The sequence below is a fragment of the Lithobates pipiens genome, unplaced genomic scaffold, assembly GCF_037356315.1.
Source record: "Lithobates pipiens isolate NorthernLeopardFrog02 unplaced genomic scaffold, aLitPip1_a1.2 Scaffold_25, whole genome shotgun sequence".
In the NCBI taxonomy this organism is placed as follows: domain Eukaryota; kingdom Metazoa; phylum Chordata; class Amphibia; order Anura; family Ranidae; genus Lithobates; species Lithobates pipiens.
In genome coordinates this window covers 181,720,845-181,742,466 of record NW_027507787.1, presented here as the reverse complement: position 1 = coordinate 181,742,466, position 21,622 = coordinate 181,720,845, and the positions used below count along the sequence as shown (strand labels likewise).

General features: G+C 40.2%; 1 protein-coding gene across 1 annotated transcript in view; it reads left to right on the top strand.

Annotated features, from left to right (window-relative positions):
• GABRP (gamma-aminobutyric acid type A receptor subunit pi) overlaps positions 1–21,622 on the top strand; it is a 178,468-nt gene that overhangs the window by 70,775 nt on the left and 86,071 nt on the right. The window contains exons 4-6 of the mRNA XM_077455241.1: positions 10,963–11,030; positions 13,339–13,556; positions 20,435–20,517. Of these exons, the coding sequence (XP_077311367.1) occupies positions 10,963–11,030; positions 13,339–13,556; positions 20,435–20,517 (369 nt within the window). The remainder of the gene's footprint in view (positions 1–10,962; positions 11,031–13,338; positions 13,557–20,434; positions 20,518–21,622) is intronic.

Sequence of the window (21,622 nt, the reverse complement as noted above, 5' to 3'; positions counted from 1 at the left end):
CACAGAGCAGGTAAATGAATCAATAAAAATGTATATACAGTTTGTTTTGCTCATAAGTTTACATATCCTGGCAGAATTAATGATTTATTGGCCATTTTTCAGAGAATATGAATGATAACACAAAACATTTATTTCACTCATGGTTAGTGTTTGGCTGAAGAAATGTATTATCAGTCAACTGTGTTTACTCTTTTTAAGTCATAATGACAACAAAAACTACCCAAATTACCCTGATCAAAAGTTTACATCCTGGTGATTTTGACCTGATAACATGCACACAAGTTGACACAAAGGGGTTTGAATGGTTATTAAAGGTGACAACCCTCACTTGAGATCTGTTTTCTTGTAATTAGTGTGTGTGTATAAAAGGTCAATGATTTTCTGGAGTTCTGACAGACCCTTGCATCTTTCATTCAGTGCTGCACTGACATTTCTGGATTCTGAGTCATGGGGAAAGCAAAAGAATTGTCAAAGGCTCTGGGGATATAAAAAGATATCCAAGGAATTGAGAAAGCCAATCAGAAGTGTTAAAACTCAAATCAAGAAGTGGAAAATTAGGTTTTCTGTTGAAACCAAACCACGGTCAGGTAGACCAACTAAAATTTCTGCCACAACTGGGCAGAAAATTGGTCGGGATGCAAAGAAATACCCACAAATAACTTCAGGTGAAATACAGGACTCTCTGAAAACATGTGGTGTGGCTGTTTCAAGATGTACAATGAGGAGGCACTTGAAGAAATATGGGCTGCATGGTCGAAATTGCCAGAAAAAAGCCATTACTACTCAAATGCCACAAAGTATCCCACTTACAATATGCCAAACAGCACAGAGGCAAGCTTCAATCCTTCTGGCTCAAAGTCATTTGGAGTGATAAGACCAAAATTGGGCTGTTTGGCCACAACCATAAATGCTACACTTGGAGAGGAGTCAACAAGGCCTATGATGAAAGGTACACCATTCCTACTGTGAAACACAGAGGTGGATCCCTGATGTTTTGGGGATGTGTGAGCTACAAAGGCACAGGACATTTGGTCAAAATTGATGGCAAGATGAATGCAGTATATTATCAAAATATACTGGAGGAACATTTGCATTCATCAGCCAGGAAGTTGTGCATGGGACGAACTTGGACATTCCAACATGACAATGATCCAAAACACAAGGCCAAGTCGACTTGTCATTGGCTACAGCAGAATAAAGTGAAGGTTCTGGAGTGGCCATCTCAGTCTCCTGACCTCAATATCATTGAGCCACTCTGGGGAGATGTCACATGTGCAGTTCATACAATACAGCCCAAGAATTCACAGGAACTGGAGGCTTTTTGCCAAGAGGAATGGACAGCTTTACCATCTGTGAAGATAAAGAGTCTCATCCACAAATACCACAAAATAATTCAAGCTGTCGTTGATGTTAAAGGGGGCAATACACAGTATTAGGAACTGGGGTATGTAAACTTTTGATCAGGGTTATGTGGGTAGTTTCTTTTGTCATTATGATTTAAAAAGAGTAAACACAGCTGATTGATAATAAATGGCTTCAGCCAAACACTAACCATGAGTGAAAGAAACGTTTTTGTGTTATCATTCATATTCTTTGAAAAATGGGAAAGAAATCATAAAATCTGCCAGGGTATGTAAACTTATGAGCAGAGCTGTATATATACAACCACTAAAGAACCTGCAATCAATTATTGATTGATTCACTTTTATTGAGAGGTTTTATTGAGAAGGATAAGCACAGGATTTTATATATATATATATATATATATATATATATATATATATATATATATATATATATATATATAGTATATTAAATAAATATATAGAAAACCCCTCCTTCTCTCTTCCCCTCCTGAAGACTCCTGGGATGTATGACATCATTTGCCTAGGCAAGAAACTGAAAGTAACTGAAGAAATGTAAAGAACAAAAATTTAAAACCACTAAACATGATGTACTTTCCTATCTATTTACCAATGCTAGCAGCATAAGGATTAAGAATAATTAACATTAAGGCCACGTTCACACGTATGCGAATTAGATGTGCGTTTCCCCACATCTAAATTGCATAGTAGGAGAATGTGCCTAGCTCCCTATGGAGTCGTTTTACATATTTCCGGGGCGGCTGCGGAGCGCACTACAGAAAAAACTTGTGCGTCTTTGGCTCCGTTCCAGGGCCGAATTCAGGTATAGAATCGGCCCTGATTCGTCCCTGAAACAGGGACGCACAGTGTTCCTGTGCGTTCCGCAGTGGGTTATAGTGTGAACCCGGGCTGAGAGAGTAAAGTTTCACTTCAAAGTCTAACCAAAGGCATTTTTTTATTATTTTGGGTAGAGTAAGGAAGGGTTATAACCCCTGTCAGTTTCCCATAGAGGGAAATTCAGTGTGTCCCATAGAGGAGTCAATGTCAGTGTGTCCCATAGAGGAGAATTCCCTTCAGTTCCTGTTCCATAGCCAAAATAGGAAATGAGAGGTAAGGGAATCCCGGGTCTTCACCAGGGTCACTAGCACTAGGGTACCTAGTGGTTCTGATGGCAACCCAAAATGAGAGATTTTCTTTTACTTTCACTTTCAATGATATTGGTAAACAGGACAAATGGAGAGGGGGGCTCTCCTTAATGGGGGCACAGACAGAAATAGAAATTGACACTCTCCCTTCTATCTAATTTTTTTTTAAAAGTGTTGCCTTTAGTTACTATTTAAAGCCCAATTCCAGCCAAACGGTTTTGTTTTTTAGTTTTCAATGCAGTGGGAAGCGTAAGAACCTCTGCCAGGTTTTTGTTTGCTGTCTTCAACCCAACTGGGAAGACTTTCCCCCATTTCCTGTCTAAATGACAGGACCAGAGATGGGACACATCTCCAATAGGGATTGCAACAAAAACTTTTTTAGTTGAGGGAGTGTTAGAACCTTGCTTGGGTATTTGTGGACTCTTGTATCTTTCTTTTCAGATGACCCCATGTTCCTTTGATTACACATGTATAGGAAGTGAAATCTCCCCAGAAGTTCTATCTCAAAGCTACCCAAATATAAAAAAAATCTTTTGGAGTGAGTTGGGTTTTTAGAATGCTGTACTACAAGCTAAACCAAAAGAGCCTAACAAAGCAAATATATAAATATATTTTAACATCCTGAGCTATATACGATATATAAATTATGAAAAGAGAATAGCTAAAAGAAACAAAAAACAAAATCACACTCACCTAGATGGCTGCAGCGTTGATGCCAGCGGCTCTACCCTGAAAACTGAGTGATCAAACACTCCGCTCTGAACAGAGAGTGGTTACTGTCAGTCACCGGCTCTCTGCTCTGCCCCTCCAGAGCTTATTGGAGCACTGGACTGTGGAGGGGGGCGGGAAGCGGCGGGAAGTGGCTGGCTCAGGCTTTCAGCACACATTGAGAGGCAGAGCCAAATGCCGATCCAGGCATCAGAGTGCATCCCGCCGGTAAATGTTTCCCGAGCCTGAGCAGGCCAAGGGAAAATGGGTCAAATTGCAGAAGTGCAGAACGAACTGTACTACTGTGAACCATAGGAGAAGTATAGCTTTGACTATACTTTTCCTTTAATAAAGGTCATACATATGTAGCAGTACCCCTGTAAGGGATGCTGAGTGTGATGCTGAGCCCCTACAGTGTAGCAAAATAAGGTAGTCCTTGGTGCTAGCTGTACACGTGGCTATGGAGCCCAGTACCACATCTTCAGGCCCTGCCAGCCCTCCTGGTTACAGCTGCCTCTTTCTACTGCTCATGCCACCACAGTCCACTCCTTTGGTTCTGCACCTATCCCAGACTGTGCTCTCCCAGTCCTCTCAAGCGTGCCTCCCCAGTCCCCCTGATTGTGTGTCACTCACCAGCGTTCTTGGCTGTGACTTGTTGTTCCTCCCTGGAGACTTGCCCGGCAGTGCTCTCTCCTGTTGTCCTCTCCTGCTCCTCGTGTGCCTCCTGTCCACGACGCCTCCACGTGTTTTTAGAGGGTTCCGTCCGCACCCAAGCCCAGGCCCAAGGTCACCCCCCCAGACTGGGAAGATCACTCAATGGCCACAACAGCCTAGCACTTCATCTCCAGCTTCCACCGAACAACTCCTCCCCAGATGGGCTGACCCTGGGTATTTAAGGAGGCCTGCCCCCTGTCAATCCAAGTTGGGGATTGGTCAGGGCTCCTCTGAATACCCCAGGCAGCTCCACCTTTCCTCTCCACCTTCCTTTCCAGAAAACACCAGAACATTCTGGAATGAAGTGGGAGGTGTTGGTGATGCTGTCTGTGCGTCACCGAGCCCTGCCCTGAGTTACTCCCAACCCAGATCAAAACACACACCCAGGCTTGGCTGCCAGCCAAGCCTGGAAATTTACCTACTCTCACAAAATAAAACCATACACTATCCTTCAAGCACACAAGAGGGTGCTACACATACATCAATTGTATTATCTAATCAATGTGTGATTTGATTAAAACAACAGCATTTGCATACAAATTGACCAGAGCAGAAAATCATTGATGACTGTGCATCAATTGGCAGCATCCAAATAGTTTGAACATTTTTGTATTTCGATTGATCAGATTATGAGATTATATGATGGAAAATGAGATGCAATTGATTTCTTACAATCATAAATTCCAATTGTATTTTAACTTTCTATCAAAATCCACTTGTCTAGGCTGTCCCTTCATTGTCTAGTTTTAGTGAATTTAAAGGTAATTGCACAGCAATTGTAAATGCAATCAGATTGTAACATTAGCTTAGTGGTGGATATACACTGTAATTTTCAGACAATTTCAATCACTTGTCAAGGCAACCTACAATTAGATTTGAGATTATTTCACAGATTCATTACAAACGGTTGATGGTGGGTTGTGTTTATCCATTTGACTGTTTAGGCAGTAACACACTGATTGCATTTTACCTCTAAGACCCTGATGCATCTCATTATAAGAACATCATAAAGAAGATCTTCATAGAAAAAGTCCTCTTTTTAGCAAAAATCTGTATGATCGTTTATCTTTCTACATAAGCAGTGCACACAGTAGAAAACCCTGTAGAGAGTCATGGTTAGTTTGGCTGCTTGTTATAGGCAGGTATTAGTTTAATATTTCAGAATGCTCATCATGGCTTATTCTGAGCCTCATCATATACAATACTCTTCACTGATAACGGACGCAGGTTGCTTGACATAACACGCTATGACAGTCTGAACTGCAGTGGACGTTAAACATTGGTTTGAATGGACTGACCCTGTTTTGTATCTAATACAGATTAAAGCCCAATGACATTCATCATTCAAGGAAATAATACTGTATATTTATTTCAGAAAACTGAATATTTAGCAACTTTTCAGTGCAACACTTTAGTCCTGATTCATCAAATTGTGGTATCACCTATGGCACGCTAACTACCCTTCCTAACTAACTACTTCCCAAATAGTATAGAGGCTGCTGTCCCCACAAACACCAGCTCAAACAACTTAGTCTAGGGGATGGCTTTTTTATTTTTATATTTATTGCTTGAAGAACTTTAAAACAGAGGGTGTGGGGTGCTCCAAGATGCTGCACAGTAACAGGAGGGACATTTTCCCTAGGCTCCCATTCAGAAATTTTGCTGCAGTACTCTGAGACATTATGAGAGCTGTCTTGGTCCATAGCTACTCCTGGCATTTACATCCTAAAATCACACACAGTCACCAGGGATCAAAACTCAAGGTCAGTACTCACAAGTCCCTAAAACTTTCCAGCTTCCTCCAGTTGAAGAAGACAGTTCTTCTCCAGACCAGATGCCCTAAGGTGAAGTCCCAAAGCCATCTTGTCAGAAAGGATGATTCAGGTTCTCAGCCCTACCAGCGCTGAGACCTCAGAGAACAGCTACATAGGCTGCCTCAGGGGGAAGCAGCCCCAGATGCTTTGAATCCCTCCCTGATGAGGAAAGGAACACTCTCTCCAGGTATTCAAACTATTTATCACATCCCCAACCACCTCCTGTGCACTCCCCTCCAGTGATTGACTGGGCATGATAAATATTCAGGCTGGTCATTTGCCTCTCCCAGCCCCATATTCTGGAAACTTCTTTCAGAAGCAGTCAAACTCTCAGCCTGTGAAGCTCTGGGCAGACCATAGACCACAGCTCCCCTGTCTACAGAACAAGCCAATAACTAAATTTGCCTAGCATCCTATGCTAGGAGGGTGCTATACCAACATAAAGGGGCATTTAGAAGAAAAATAAAATGTGGAACACCTGTAAAACGGGTGTTTTGTAGCTGCAATGTGCATGAGGTCTAAACAGGTTGAGAAGGGTGGCTTTGAGGTAAGCTGGACTTACCCTATTGGCGGCAAAAGTATCTGAATGCCCCAAAAAAATCTCTGAATCCAAAAAATGCTTTGCATTTTTTTATTATTATATGTTAGAAAGTGGAAGTTCAATCATGCATGTATTTGTTTGGCAGCCATTATGGTAAAACTTTAACATCCCATTTAAACATAGCTAAAATATGTGACTGATGAATATTGTTACAATGTCGATTTGAATGTGGTTTATAAGGTGACACAACAGATAGTAAAATAACAGATAATACCCAGACAGATGAAGCAATGTGTCCCAGAAGAAGCATAAATTCTCTTTATATTGTTAAGTAAACTCATAATAAACACACTGGCAGTAAAACGTTTGCTGCATTTTATGTACTTTAAAATGTAATATTAATTTTATTTCTACCAAGTTGTAATGTTTTAATATTGCAATCAATTTAATGTAGATTCATGTTTTTGTTTTGTATAAGCAGCTGTAAAATGCCTATTATACTACAGAAGGCACACGGTGTGATCTGATATTACTAAAGTATAGCGCAGCGACTTTGCCAATGATGCTTTTAAGATTATTTATCTGTTATGTTATGACACTTCCTGCAATCAAGGTTTGATAAAAAAAAAAAGTTCTTTTAACCAATGGGAACTGTGTTTTTTCTCATTGGACTGCTATAGTAATTTGAAAACTGTTTTTAATGATGACAGTCATTTTACTTTCCATTGTTTTATCTGTCCGTTTTTTATTGTTTTTTTTTTTTTTTTTTTTATGAGAAGAGGACACGGGCTGGGGAATACATGCCTTTATTATTATGCTGTTTAAGTTTATGTAATGTATGGCACGCTAGCAGGTTTTAAAGTTTACAATAATCCTATTTGTATAACTAAAATAAAAATAAAATATTTGAAATATAATTTTGGAGGGAATGGGAAAAGTTAAAGTTTCTCTTAGGCCTTAATTCTTGTATGTGACCTCATTGGGCTATTTTTTCTAACTTTCTGATTTACAAAAAATTGAGCAGTGGTTACTTATCACGAGGTCAGGAAGGTGCATCAGTAATAAAATATTAAAAATAAAAATAAAATATTGTCAGATATATATAACCTTTCCAAGTTGTCTTAAAATGTGTTTTTGTATGTGCCATTTAGGGAGATCACTTCTTGCCTCTCCAGTGGAGCCACAGACTACAATCTACACTTAAAGAAATGTGAATGGGAGGCTCTAGATCTAGGGGAAACTTTAAGGATTCATCCATGTGGACAGTTATATCCATTTTTTTATGCCTAATTTTGCAGCGCTTTCATGTGCCCGGGCAGCTCCATGTACTATGCACAGCCTGACATACTTGTAAATGGCTGTAGGCTGCTGTACTCTTGTAAATTCCAATGTTTCTTTGCATCAGCGTTCTTCCACGGATGTGACGTATTTCCTGAATGCAGATCTTCCACATTCGGGAAATACATTGGATACACATGCACAGTTAAACGCTGATTCAAAGAAGCATTAGGGTTTACAAATGTATGGTCATGTATTGTACAGCCATTCACGGTTATGGAAAGCTGTAAGTGGTACGTGCAGCTCCCCAGGTGTAAGTCAGTCTAAAGCCCCGTACACACGATCGGACTTTCCAATAGGAAATGTTCGATAACAAGCTGTTGTCGGTAAATCCGACCGTGTGTACGCTCCATCGGACAATTGTTGTTGGAGAAATGTTGGCTAGCAGGTTCTCAAATTTTCAGTGGACAAATGTCTATTGTTGGATTTTCCCGAACATGTGTACACAAGTTCGTCGGACAAAAGTCCAAAGTACAAACGCGCATGCTCGGAAGCAAGGATGAGCCAGAAGCTGTCGATCTTGTAAACTAGCGTTTGTATTGGTAAATAAACATTCGTGACGTGGCAAATTATGAAATCTCTAAATACAGCGCACATTCTCTTCTTCTTTAATGGAATAATAATGAAGCTGCTTTGCTGGTGATACTGATGGAGTTATTGCATGCAAATTTTCAAAGGCTTTTTATTTCTAGTGATATCAAGAATAATATTATTATGTTTTTTTTTTTTTTTTTTATTTGGGCAAGTTACTACAACACCATTATCCCGTAGTTTTTAAGATTAAAGATACAACTATGTTGGTGACCCTTGTCAATTTTACATCGCATTTTTTTAAATGTAACTGCTACTCCCAAACTGTCATTTGAAGTAAAACACAGAGCCAAGTATTATTCTACATAATTTTTTTTATTGTTCATTAAAAAAAGAAAACAAATAAAATTAGACATGCTATCTGCCAATATAATTTAACCAAAAAGGGCCTTCTATGCATCCAAAAATATAGAAAATATACCAAATTAAATCATTATCCAGCCAAAAAAATTATGTCAAAGCAATAACTCCAAGGCCAATAATGAATAACATTTTATCTCTTCCAATTTCCGCAATATGTCTCGTTGATGGACAGCCATTCAGAAACGAACTGAAAAGCACAAAATTAAAAACGCGAAAAGAAAAGTGCAAATCAACACTCACCAAACTTCTACTAACACAAAATGAGTAGAAGGAGCCCAAAGGGTAGCGCTAAAGAGCTGAAAAAACACGTTGTACTTCTAGTTCATCACTACGTTCGTAATTGTTGGGCAACATTTGTGTGACCATGTGTATGCAAGACAAGTTTGAGCCAACACCCTTCGGACAAAATTCCATGGTTTTGTTGGCCAACAATCCGATCTTCTTTAGATCTACCAACAAGTATAAAGTACAAGGGTTTGCCTGATTGGATATATATATAGATTGATTGGATTGGGTAGGCCCCATAGTACACAGTTTTGGTAGATCTAAAGTTGATTCTAGAGAGTGGACTGTCAGATTGTACTGTGTGTGGTGAGCCTAAGGTATGAGACAACTCTTTGTAGCACCTTGGATAAAGTCTAGTCATATTGCATCCTAGAAATTCAGCATAAAAAAAGCAATGCATTTTGGGGTCTAAGACTGTAGCTCCTTCATCAGGACTTTCAATAGAAGATTCAGTTGGAATAATCAATTCTGAAAAAAAGTATCCACTGGAAAGGCTTCAGCAGCTCCTGGTTTAAGGGCCCATAATGATTAGCCACATGCAGTGTGATCAGGTGCCGAATATTCCCAGTCGCTGCACATAGTGTGAATGAGCCCTTAAGGATTAAAAGATTGAAACCGCTAACTGCCGAGGCTTAGTCAGCCTTGTTTAAATTCTGACACCAGCGCACACAGGAGTTACCTCCCAAAGCAACAAAGATATAAATCAATCATTACATAATTAAGAGTAATTGGTTTAAATAATATAGAGACTCTTTTTAAATAGGTTTAGTTATTATTAATGTGTATATAAGTTTTTATTGTTATTGGCGTATAACACGCACATTAATTTTAAGAGGGAAGTTTCAGGAAAAAACTTACATTTTTGTATTGGTGTATAACACGCACACGCTATTTGCACCTGCTTTTCATGGTGAAAAAGTGAGTGTTATATGCCAATAAATACAGTATATAACTGCATTAATTATTTAATGCAACATTCAGGGAAATCAAATGGAAATTTGGTGTATGTTTTATTTAATGATTGTTTGAGTGATCAATCTAAACAAACTATTCTCAACCAGGGTTCCTCTAGAGATTGATAAGGGTTCCTTGAGTTGAGTTGCATCTTGATATAGAGCGGTCATTTACCCCGTAGGATCTCGCTTACAAACACATACACATACTAGGGCCAATTTTTTTATAGACAGGATCCAATTAACCTACTATGTCTTTGGAGTGTGGGAGGAAACCTTGAGCTATGGCTACCTTACCTTCCATCTGGTGTCTGTGGGGGGGGGGGGGGCATTCTTTTCAATGACCCCCTGATAATTTCATTTTAGCAGCTGTTCCCAAAGATCTGAAAATTATTTCAAGGATTCTTCTTGAGTAAAAAATGTTGAGAAAGGCTAAGCTAAACAATCCTAATCTTGAAAACATTTTTTTTTACACCAAAAAATTTAGCTAAATTTTATTTGATTGTTCTTTATGACCAATTGTTCCTTTTTGACAAAAACAATTAGTGATCAAATTGTGCATTTAGTGAGCCAGTTTCTTCATTGAAGAACTTGTTGTAGGGAACAATTGTATTGAAACACATTTGGCCAGTATAGCACAACAAAAAGTTATACTCTTGCCATTCTTCTATTTACATGTATTGGCATTATTGTATTAAAGGTATAGTACAGCCAAGTACACATTTATTAGTGCCTTCCTCTTAGTGTCACAAGGATTACTGTACCAATGCATTTATTAAAACTGGGCATATCCTCAATATCTTTTTTTTTATTCCACATTATTTATGTCAGGAAAACGGTTAATGAGGATCCAGCTGACAGTCACAGCTGCTCCTCTGCTGGCAGGATGGCATATGCTAATGTTGTGTGAAGCTAGGAACAATCTGAGGGCAAACTTAATGCACTTGGCAGTGACAATCCAGTTAGGGTCAGCCAAAGGAAAGTCACCCTTCTATACATATTTTATAAGGAACTAGATTCATGGCTGTGGTAATAGGGGAAAAAAATACTGTTAGTGTCTCATGATAAATCTTAGTTTCTGGATAAATACTAATAAAGAGAATATAGCCCATGTTCCTCGATCTTACTGTGTTTTGTTTGTTTCAGATGGGCCAGTAACAGTCGGAATGAGTTTGGATATTGCCAGCATTGATACAATATCTGAAATTAACATGGTAAGCTGACCAAATGGGTATGATCTTAGCCAGATCTGACTACTGCTCGAGTCATTTGACTGATCCAGGACAGAATTTAAAGTGACACTTTTAGATTGAGGTTAAATATACAGTATATATTGTAAATATATAGAAGTGAGCAAAAATGTTAAGCAGGTGTGAAGAAATTCTGTAAAGTAAGAATCCTTTCAAAATATATATATATTTTAATTGTTTATTGTTATTAATTTACAAAATGCAAAATGAGCAAACAGAAGGAAAATCAAATTCAAATCAATATATGGTGTGACTATTCATTGGCTTCAAATCAGCATCAATTCCTACACTTGCACACTTTGTACAATTGCACAAAGTCAGGAATTTTGTAGGATTAGAGTCAGGTGTATGATTAACCAGTTATACCAAGTGGGTGCTAATGATCATCAATTTCACAATCATTAACTGAAACAGAAACAGTTGTGTAGGAGGCTTAAGAGTGAATGAGACACAAACTCTGCCACCAAGGTGAGGTTGTGGAAGACAGTTTCATGTTACAGGTGAGCACAGCAACAAGACACATCAACAAGGTCTCTCCCAAGCAAAGACTTCAAAGCAGTCTGGGGTTTCAAGATGTGCTGTTCAAGGGCTTTTGAAGAAGCACAAAGAAATAAACAACGTTGAGGACTGTAGACACAGTGGTCAGCCAAGTAACAAAGCAGCACATGAAAGACACATCATGCTTTCTTCTCTTCAACATAGGAAGATGTCCAGCAGTGCCATCAGCAGAAGAACTGTTGGAGAAGTCTGGACAAAATGTATTCGTCAGCAGGACAATGACTCCAAACAAACAGCTAATGTCATTATGAACTACCTTCAGTGTAAGGTAGAACAAGGAGTCCTGAATGTTATGGTTGGGCCCTCACAGACCCATGCTCTCAACATCATCAAGTCTGTTTGGGATTACATGATGAAACAGAAAGATTTGAGGCAGCCTACATCCAGAGAAGATCCGTGGTTAGTTCTCCAAGATGTTTGGAACAACCTACCTGCTGAGTTCCTTCAAAAACTGTATGCAAGTGTGCGAATTGATGCAGTTTTGAAGATAAAGGGTGGTCACACCAAATATTGATTTGATTTCTCTTTTTTCATTTACTTTCCAGTTTGTTAATTGATAAAAAATAAACTATTAACACTTCTACAGTATTCTCATGTTTTGATAAGGAACACCACCATATTAGGTGAGCCGCTAACCTGTTACCTGAATTGACCAACAATACTGGTCATCAGGACACCGCCAATTGTGTTTTTTTATTACGATTTGTCATTATATATACAGTAATGATCAGAAGTTTGCATACTCTTGCAGAAATTGTGAAATGTTGGCATTAATATTGAAAATATGACTGATCATGCCAAAATACGTTCTTTTATTTAAGGATAGCAATCACATGATGCCTTTTTTTATTACTTTTTTTATCCTTTTTAAATCATCATAATGATAACAGAAATCACCCAAATGGTCCTGATAAAAAGTTTACATACCTTGGCATGTATGGCCTTGGTACAGACACAAAAGGTGGCATACACAGGTTAAAATGGAAATTAAAGGTTAATTTCCCACATTTGTGGCTTGCTATCTGGGTATTTGGTAGATGTGCATATACAAACTTGGGCATTCCCACCTTGTGTCATGTTTCTATCTATCTGTCTATCTATCTATCTATCTATCTATCTATCTATCTATCTATCTATCTAAACACACACACACACACTTTATAAAATCTGTTTTTTGCAATTAATCATTTATCACATGACAAAGTTCTCATAGAGGACTATGAGCAGGGGCGTAACTATAGGGGGTGCAGCAGTCGCGACCGCAACTGGGCCCTGTGCTGCAGGGGGCCCATGCAGCCCCCTCTACATATGGCCGGCAGCAGCATAAGCAGCTAGGGGTACCTGGAGTTCCACCGCCGGACTCGGAGGGAAGGGCCCTGGCTGGGGTTCAGGGGGGCCCTTCATGGTTTCTTGCATCGGGGCCCTGAAGGTTCTAGTTACGCCACTGACTATGAGCTATCCAAAGAGATAGTGATTGAATCCTCTGGCATAGTCATTTGAAAAGGTGGAGAACAATCACTGCTCCGACTCTGATTTTCGAGTCAACACTTAAGTCAATTCTGTTAAATTGGTAAAATAACAAACGCAAATAAAAAATATGTATTTCTTAAATTATTAGTGCACATATTTAGTTTGTTACTTTGTACTATCTATAGAATATTTTATATTACCATTTACACTGCACAGTGCCTCACCATAGATTGTTTTACTTCAGGATTATACTGCAACCATCTTTTTGAGGCAGCGCTGGACGGATGAAAGACTCATCTTTGAAGGCAACAAGAGTCTAAGTCTTGATGGCCGTCTAGTGGAATTATTGTGGGTCCCTGATACATTTATAGTGGATTCAAAAAAGTCATTTCTTCATGACATCACTGTGGAAAACCGCCTCATCCGGATTTACCCCAATGGAACAGTTCTTTACGCTTTAAGGTACACACTTCGCATTATTAATTTGTAATCTGGCCTACACAGGTCAGCATACAGGACAATAAATAGGAAACTCATAAAAATATTCTACAAAAAGGGTTGTGTGCAACCCTTGGGTTCCTCTAGAAGTTTCCAGGGGTTCTTTGATTTGTGGTTGACTGGCCTCCCATCTAATGATGCCTGAATAATCCCAGGTCCAACAGCACTCGCCAGCTGCATGACACAAATTATCTTTTTAGCTGTCTGCAGGTGTGGCATCCTAACCATTACCCTAATGTGGGGTACACACTATAAAAAAATTGGGTGAATGATCGTCCGATTTTCCTCATTGCTTCACAGCAAATTGGAACCAATGAAAGAAAATTTGTATGAAAATTCTGGTACGACAAAGACTTTTTTTTGTTGTTGTTTATTGTTTCTGATCATGTGCATTCTTTCATTTCTGATTTTTCTTGTTCGAAAATCATATGAAAAGGGTACACATTAAGCAAAAAAACTTTTGTTTTGTTCCCATACAAGAAACATTTTGGGACTTGAACCTTCAAAAATTATCATTCAGAAGGTCAGAATCAGCTGTAGAAAGCTGTGTTGTTTGGATGGAAATTCTCACCCCGATTTTCTTATAGTGTGTACGAGCCTTAAGGGTGCATTTTGTCCCATTGACGACCAAATTTTAGCAGACGTTCCTTGAGACCTGACAATTTTTTCAAAGGTAAAGAAAGGCTATTCTCCAGTGTGCCTGGAGAATGAAGTAACGGTCAGTTGAGTATATTATAGAAAAAATTTTTTAAATATTTCTGTTTAGCATGAATTGTATCTTGCATAGCTATACAACATAAGTCTGTTGTGATGAATCTTAAGTTTTGTTGCTGTAAGTGTCCACGCTTCAGCATGTTATAGCCAGAAGGGGCTAAACCCAAAACAAGGTGTGCTTTCAGTGAAAGCACGTGGTGGAATGGCGGTAGAAAAGATGTTGTTTGTGAATGTATACTGCATGTTTGTGTATGATCTTTTCTCTTACTACAAGGCAAGGAAGAAAATGACTTAATACTGTAGGTTATTTTAGTGAGATTGATGGCGCATCATTTTATACCATTATACTGGAGGCAGGTTTTTTACAGTATCAAGCATAACCGCCTATTTCCAGACATTTGACAAATTTGATAAGGCGAGACAGGGAATTGAGATAAGCTCTGTAAATATTATTTATTACACATTGTATTTAGCTATGGCACCACAGGATGATGAATATCCATTGTGCCCAATTACCGGTATATATTGAGATGTGGTTTATCTACAGCAGTTTGCAGGTGACAAAGTACGTAATGTCAATGATTCTCGCAGCAAAATCCTACTATAAAGACATTTGTCACTCTTCATATTATCACCTGAGCAGCAAATATATAAAAGTGCTTACTTGTCTCCTGATAAAGTAGCCATAGGGAAGGGGTAGAAACTCCCCCCTGTACACTTTTGCGTTGAGGCAACACATGCTAAAACACTTGCATTAAAGTAGAACTACTGTATAGGCAAAACTTTCCTTCTGTCTCCATGGCAGCATACATGTGATAGAAGCCCTGCCTACTTCCACCCACAGTGCATAGCTTTAACTATTTGCTGCCCACGCTATAGCCGAAAGACGGTTGCAGCGCGGGCCTTAATTGCCGGGAGGGTGTCCATGGATGTCCTCCCGAGCAAGCACAGTCTATGATACTTGGCTGATCACAGATCGGAGTAAGGGGCCAATCCCAGTCCCTTACCACGTGACCAGCTGTCAGCCAATGACAGTTGATCACGTGATGTAAACAGAAGCTCAGTAATCTGTATTTATTTTCCTAACACTGTCAGCATGAGGCGAAAAAAAAGCTGATCACCGGCTTCTGTCAGAGGGACATTGGCCCCTCACTCAGAAAGCCGTGGCTGTGCCCAACAGTGTCACCTGCCACTGCCCTCTGTGTCACCTACCAGTGCCACCTATCAGTACCCACCAGTGCCACCTACCAGTGCCCACAGTGCCACCCATTAATGCCCACCAGTGCTGCCAATCAATGCCCATCAGTGTCTAATAATCATTGCCACAGATCAGTGCTGCCTATCAGTATCACCTACCAGTGTCCATCAGTGGCCATCAGTGTCACCTATCAGTGCCGCTTATCAGTACCCTTCAGTGCCAACCATCAGTGCCCATCAGTGTCAACCAGTGCCACCTATCAGTGCCACCTCATCGGTGCTTATCAGTGCCCATTAGTGCCACCTTATTAGCGCCTATCAGTGCCCATCAGTGCGCCTATCAGTGCCTGTCAGTGCCACCTATAAGTGCCCATCAGTGCAGTCTATCAGTGCCCATCAGTGCAACCTCATCAGCACACATCAGTGAAGGAGAAAAATTAGTTGTTTTCAAAATTTTATAACAAACTATGAAACAGTTTTTTTTTTCTATTTCAGTCCCTTTTTGTTTTATCTAGCAAAAAATAAAAAATAAAACGGCAGCAATTAAATACCACCAAAAGAAAGCTCTATCTGTGTGAAAAAAAATGATAAAAATGTAATTTGCGTAAACTGTAGCATGACCGAGCAATTGACATTCAAAGAGTGACAGCACTGAAAGTTGAAAATTGGTCTGGGCAGGAAGGGGGTTTAAGTGCCCAGTAAACAAGTGGTTAAAGAGTTAACACCCACACAACAGCCCCTCCAGCAGCATCTGGACATCAATGTCAGCCAATAAGAAAGGCAGGAGAACCAATCCGGTTCTATTAGGTCGCATTCTTTCAGCACTACTGATGGGCTTAGTAGTCCTCACTACAGCTGTCTTTAGCTTGAAGCCAGTAACTTACTCACTTTCTTATGATAGGATTTGCTGAAGCTTCCCATCCTGGTATCTAGTTATTGATCTATCGCATGTATGCTGCCATAGAGGCACCAGGAAAACAGAAAATTGTATCATACAGAATTTTCTTTCTTCCTGGTGCCTATCCATGGCAGCATACTGAACCCACCCAGTTCATTCCTAGAGATGTACAGGAAATGGGATGTTGTGTTAACTCTTTATAGCTATGCACTGGTCCTGTTGGCGGAAGTAGGCAGGGCTACTATCACATGTATCACACGTATCACATGTATGCTGCCAGATACGGTAAGTATGATACAATTTTCATTTTTTTTTCTCATTTTATATAGAGCAAGGGAAGGTTATAACCCCTATCAGATTTTCTATTGCCATCTGTGTCCCATTGCAGAGATTTACCTTCACTTCCTGTCCCATAGCCAAACAGGAAGTGAGAGGAAATACCTGCAAATTAAGGGAATTTCTTGGGGACCCCAAGGTTACCAGAATTAGTGTCCCCATTGGAAGATTTCCCTCCTATTACTTTTCTGTGGACAACCCAAAATTTGTGATTTTCTTTTAATTTCACTTTCAATAATAATGGTAAACAGAACATACGGAGAGTGTGAATCTCCTTTAGTTATAATTTAACATGTTTTTGCAATGCATTATCTGTGTGTGTGGTGCGTTGGGGTACCATCCATTGTGAAACACCCAATGCATTAGATGTTAGAGACCGATGCACAATGTATCACAATACAGTGCGTTGTGGTGTGTTGTGCTTTAAAAACTCTTTTATTCACATATTTTGGACTTTTTATTTTACCATTTGTGGTGTTTTGGAAGTCCACCAATAATGAACAGACTACCTTAAAGCAAATTTGAGTTGTCATCAAATCAGGAATAGAGAAGTCTTTCAATGGGAAAACTTGTTATGGAGACAACTGTATAAAACATGATTTCTTTCTCATTGGAGATATTTCTTCCAACTTCCTGTTGTGTCTACTGAACAGGAAACTGTACAGGAAGTAATGGGCTGTGTTTAAAAACAGGACATTGACAAGGTTTTAACTTATCCTTAAGCTATCAAAAAAATATGAGATTTTGCTTTTACATTTTAGAGCCTGTTCACACTATGTGCGGTGACTGGTGTGTTTCTGCACTTGATTAGTGCCAATTACCACAAGGGTACATATAGTAGATAACAGTTGTATTCTAAGTGCCTTGTTCACACTGTAACGCTGCCTCTAGTATGATGTCCCATTCAAACTGTGGTGTTCCAGGAACGCATGCAGAAATGCACATTTCTGTGCACTTTTCCGTCAACGTGCAAAATACTATGCCAGAGTGCACACCCCCCAAATGCAGATAGCAGTCTTGCATTTTGTGGCAGGACAAAATGCCTGACTGTCACTGCAAAACAAAGGTACAGGAGCTACTTTGGCATGTTTGTTGCATATTAGACATGTGCATTTGTTTTGGTCTGAATGCATTTTCGTCCGAATTGCGGGTATTTTTGTTATCGCTAACAAACAATAACGAACGTGCAGAATCCGAAAACCGAAAGATCTGACATAAACAAATGCGTTATTTTCTAGTTTTTATTGTGACAACAGTGGTCGAATGTGTTTAACCTTAGCTCTATTAGTCCAAGATAATTCTACATAGAGAGAAAAGATTTGACATAGAAAGAAACGATTCAACACAGAGAGAAACAATTCGACATAGAGAAAAAAGATTCGACATTATAGAGACAATAGCAAAAAAGGTTGAATGTGCCTAACCTAACTCTATTAGTCCAAGATTAATCGACATAGAGAGAAAAGATTTGACATGAAGATTCAACGAAGAAGTCGCTGCGAGCGGACATTTATGGTCAAATGCTCTGCCAATAGGCAATAGAAGAATTCTAATGTTGGTTGACTAGTAATAATTAATAAATATAATTATTACTAGTGTCATCCAACATTAGAATTCTACTATAGCTTGTAGGTGGAACATTCGACTCGAAATGTACGATTGTGGCGTCCTATAGTTTAGCTGCTCCGTCGAATCTTCTTAGAACATGACCAGTGTAGCCTGAATGTTCTTCTCCCTCTTATACCCCTTTAACCAATATATTGCCCTTCCCCTTTATCTTCCCTCTTAAATATGAGACCACACCTTTTATTTGGGATAAACTGGCCAAAACAGCCTTTATTAACACAACTTAAACTTACTCCAACAAAATATATATATCAATAAATATAAATATATATAAACAACCCATAAAATAAACAACATAACATGCCCAGTCTGGTGATCTCTGACGGTGACCAATTCTTATACCAAAACACCAAAAAGCACTGCGGTACACATGTATAACTTTTCCCAGGCTTCCACCTGTGACCGGTCAGAGACTACTTCCAGCAGTGAAACAGAACAGTATTCCATCCACCGTTCTGGAATACACCAGAGGGGCCGATCTTTCGATGAGCCCCCCCACACCTTCAGATCACTTCTGATTAAACGCCAACTATCAAAGACCACCAGAAACACTGCCCCAACCCTCTGGAACCAATCTGCTGTCGTGGCGACCTGCGACTGATACCCGAAAAAGAATAAAAGAAACAACAAAACACCACAACCAATCAAAAACACTTTACCTAGGGAGGGAGGGTGGGAAAAATTGCCTCCTCTGTACACTTCCTTTTTCTGAGTTCCTCACTGTTCCTCCCACTCACTTTATATGACTCCTCCCCTTCTTCTGCAAGTTAATTCTTATCGCATACCTCCTTTCCTGGTCTGCTCCACCCCTAGCTCCTCTTTTAACCCTATGGATCCCTCAGTCATCCCTGTCATGTCCAGCACTCCATTAACCCTTTTCAGTCTGCATTCCGTGCTTCTCTTTCGACAGACACGATATGCCTTCAATGACAGATTCGACCTTAATTATTTCGGATTTTCGGACAAATTCATTTTTTGAAGGAAACAAAATAAATAGAAACGAATTTCGGGAGTAACTAAATAAATGTATTTTGTGGAAGAAAATGAAATTCTGAAACAAAATATTTCAGTGTGTACATGTCTATTGCATGTAGGGCAGCCCATGCAAGTGAATGGACTGCCCTATGCTGTTGCATGATAAACGCTCCAGAAAGCGTGAAAAAACATGACACAGTTGTGAATGGGGCCTGAATGGAATGTGATTTCGAAATTTCAAAAAAGTTTTTATAAAGCAGAAAAAAAGGGTAAATCACGCCTTGCATTGCAAAAACATAAGCCACAACCGCTCCCCACCCCCCACCACCACTGACACTGAACGAATGCTAGACTGTGCTATAAAATGCTTTTTTGTGTATGGGTCAGTGTGAACAAGCCGCCAATGCATTTTTTTTTTGCAGGCCGAGTTTTTAAACTATTTACATTTTTTCCTGACAGGGTTGCTTCAATGTGAAACTTTTGGCTTAACCTGCATAGGCAAAGGATGGGTTCACCTAAAAAAAAAAAAAAGTCAGCAATAGCAGCTCCTGTGCTTCTATACTGACAGGTTTCATTTCATTTTATCCTATATATTTCCCAAATTCTGCTGCCGTCTGCACAAATCATTGTACAGCCAGCCAGGGGTAGTCTTTTATAGCTGACGTTCTTTGTTTACAGGCCCCCCGTGCTGGGAGCTCCGGAGCAGATATGACTTTAGTTCTTCATTTCCTCCCAAAATTTATTTCCAGATCTTCAGCGGCTGCTGTGAGTGCCTATACTGTCACGCTGTACTGTTTATACATAAAATAAACTGACATTTTTCAGAGCTTTTCTTGCCTGGCTGCTGGAACACAACTGTCAATCTCACGGAGTTCGGGGATCTCGCTGGTATGTTCTGGATCTCTTTTATTCTGTCAGATTCATTTGCACCACCTGAAATCTGTCAGCTGTTATTACCACAGAGAAATATAAAGAAATATACATTGTGGGGATGTTTCCTTATGACACAGAGAGTACACAGTCTTCCATCAGCAGTGTAATTTAATTTGGTGTATCATCCCAGTGCAGTTCAATCATGGTGATTTATTTCTTGCAGGATAACGACTACTGTAGCATGCAGCATGGATTTAACCAAATATCCCATGGATAAACAGACCTGCACTCTGCAACTTGAAAGCTGTAAGTGCTTATTTTATTATACTTATAATCATATGACTACCACAAATACATTTTGTTCACAGTGTCTATGTAAAAGGAACCCTTTACTAAGACGTACAGGTGAGAGTAATGCCGTGTACACGTGATTGGACTATCCGGAGGACTTAGTTTCCGAACGAGCGGACCTGCCCACACACAACCGGACTTTTCCGGACTTTTGAAATGAACAGACTTGCCCACACACGGAGTAAAGACCGTTCATTTTGAATGTGGCTCCAGGTAGATGGAACTAGCGAAGAAAGTGAATGTCGCTGCCTTCATCGGCGAGATTGACACCTCACGAGCCCCGTCACCTGGTATGGATTTAAAGGGGAGCCCTACGCAGAAAAAACAGCTTGGGGGTTCCCCCAAAGTCCATAGCAGACCCTTATCCGAGCACGCAGCCTGGCCGATCAGGAAAGGGGGTGGGGAAGAGCGTGCACCCCCCCTCCTGAGCTGTACCAGGCCGTGTGCCCTCAACATGGGGGGGTGCTTTGGGGAAAGCCGGGCTCCTCTGCTAGTACAAGAGCTAGCAGAAGATAGCGGTGGAGTCCGGCGAGAAGACCCCTGAAGACGGAAGAAGAGAAGACCCCCGGAGCTGTCTAATAAAGTATTTTAAAGACCCGTGTTGTGTTTTTTTTATGTGCACTTTTTCCCCCCAGGTGAATGGGCAGGGGTACCATGTACCCCATACTCAGTCACATATGCCGGTTTACGCCTTATGATGTCACAGTATCGTCCGGGCTTTGACATCATAAGAGGTGGGGTCACCATGTGACATCACCTGGTGACCCCGCCCCTTGTCCCTATATAAGTCGCCGCACAGCGTGTCCCTGCCATTAAGGCTGAAGAGAGCATTGTCTCAACATCGAAAGAAGGAAGAAGAAGAAGCAGAAGGCGGCGGCGACAGTGACAGAAGACCGGGCCAACGCTAGTAAAAGAGCTGGAAGAAGAAAGGGGAGGCCCAGCAAGAAGAACAGAAGAGCGGGACAAGACCCCCAAAGTCGGAAGAAGACCCTCGGGCGGCGGCGGCAACGAAGGAGAAAGCCGGGCTCCTCTGCTAGTAAAAGAGCTAGCAGAAGATAGC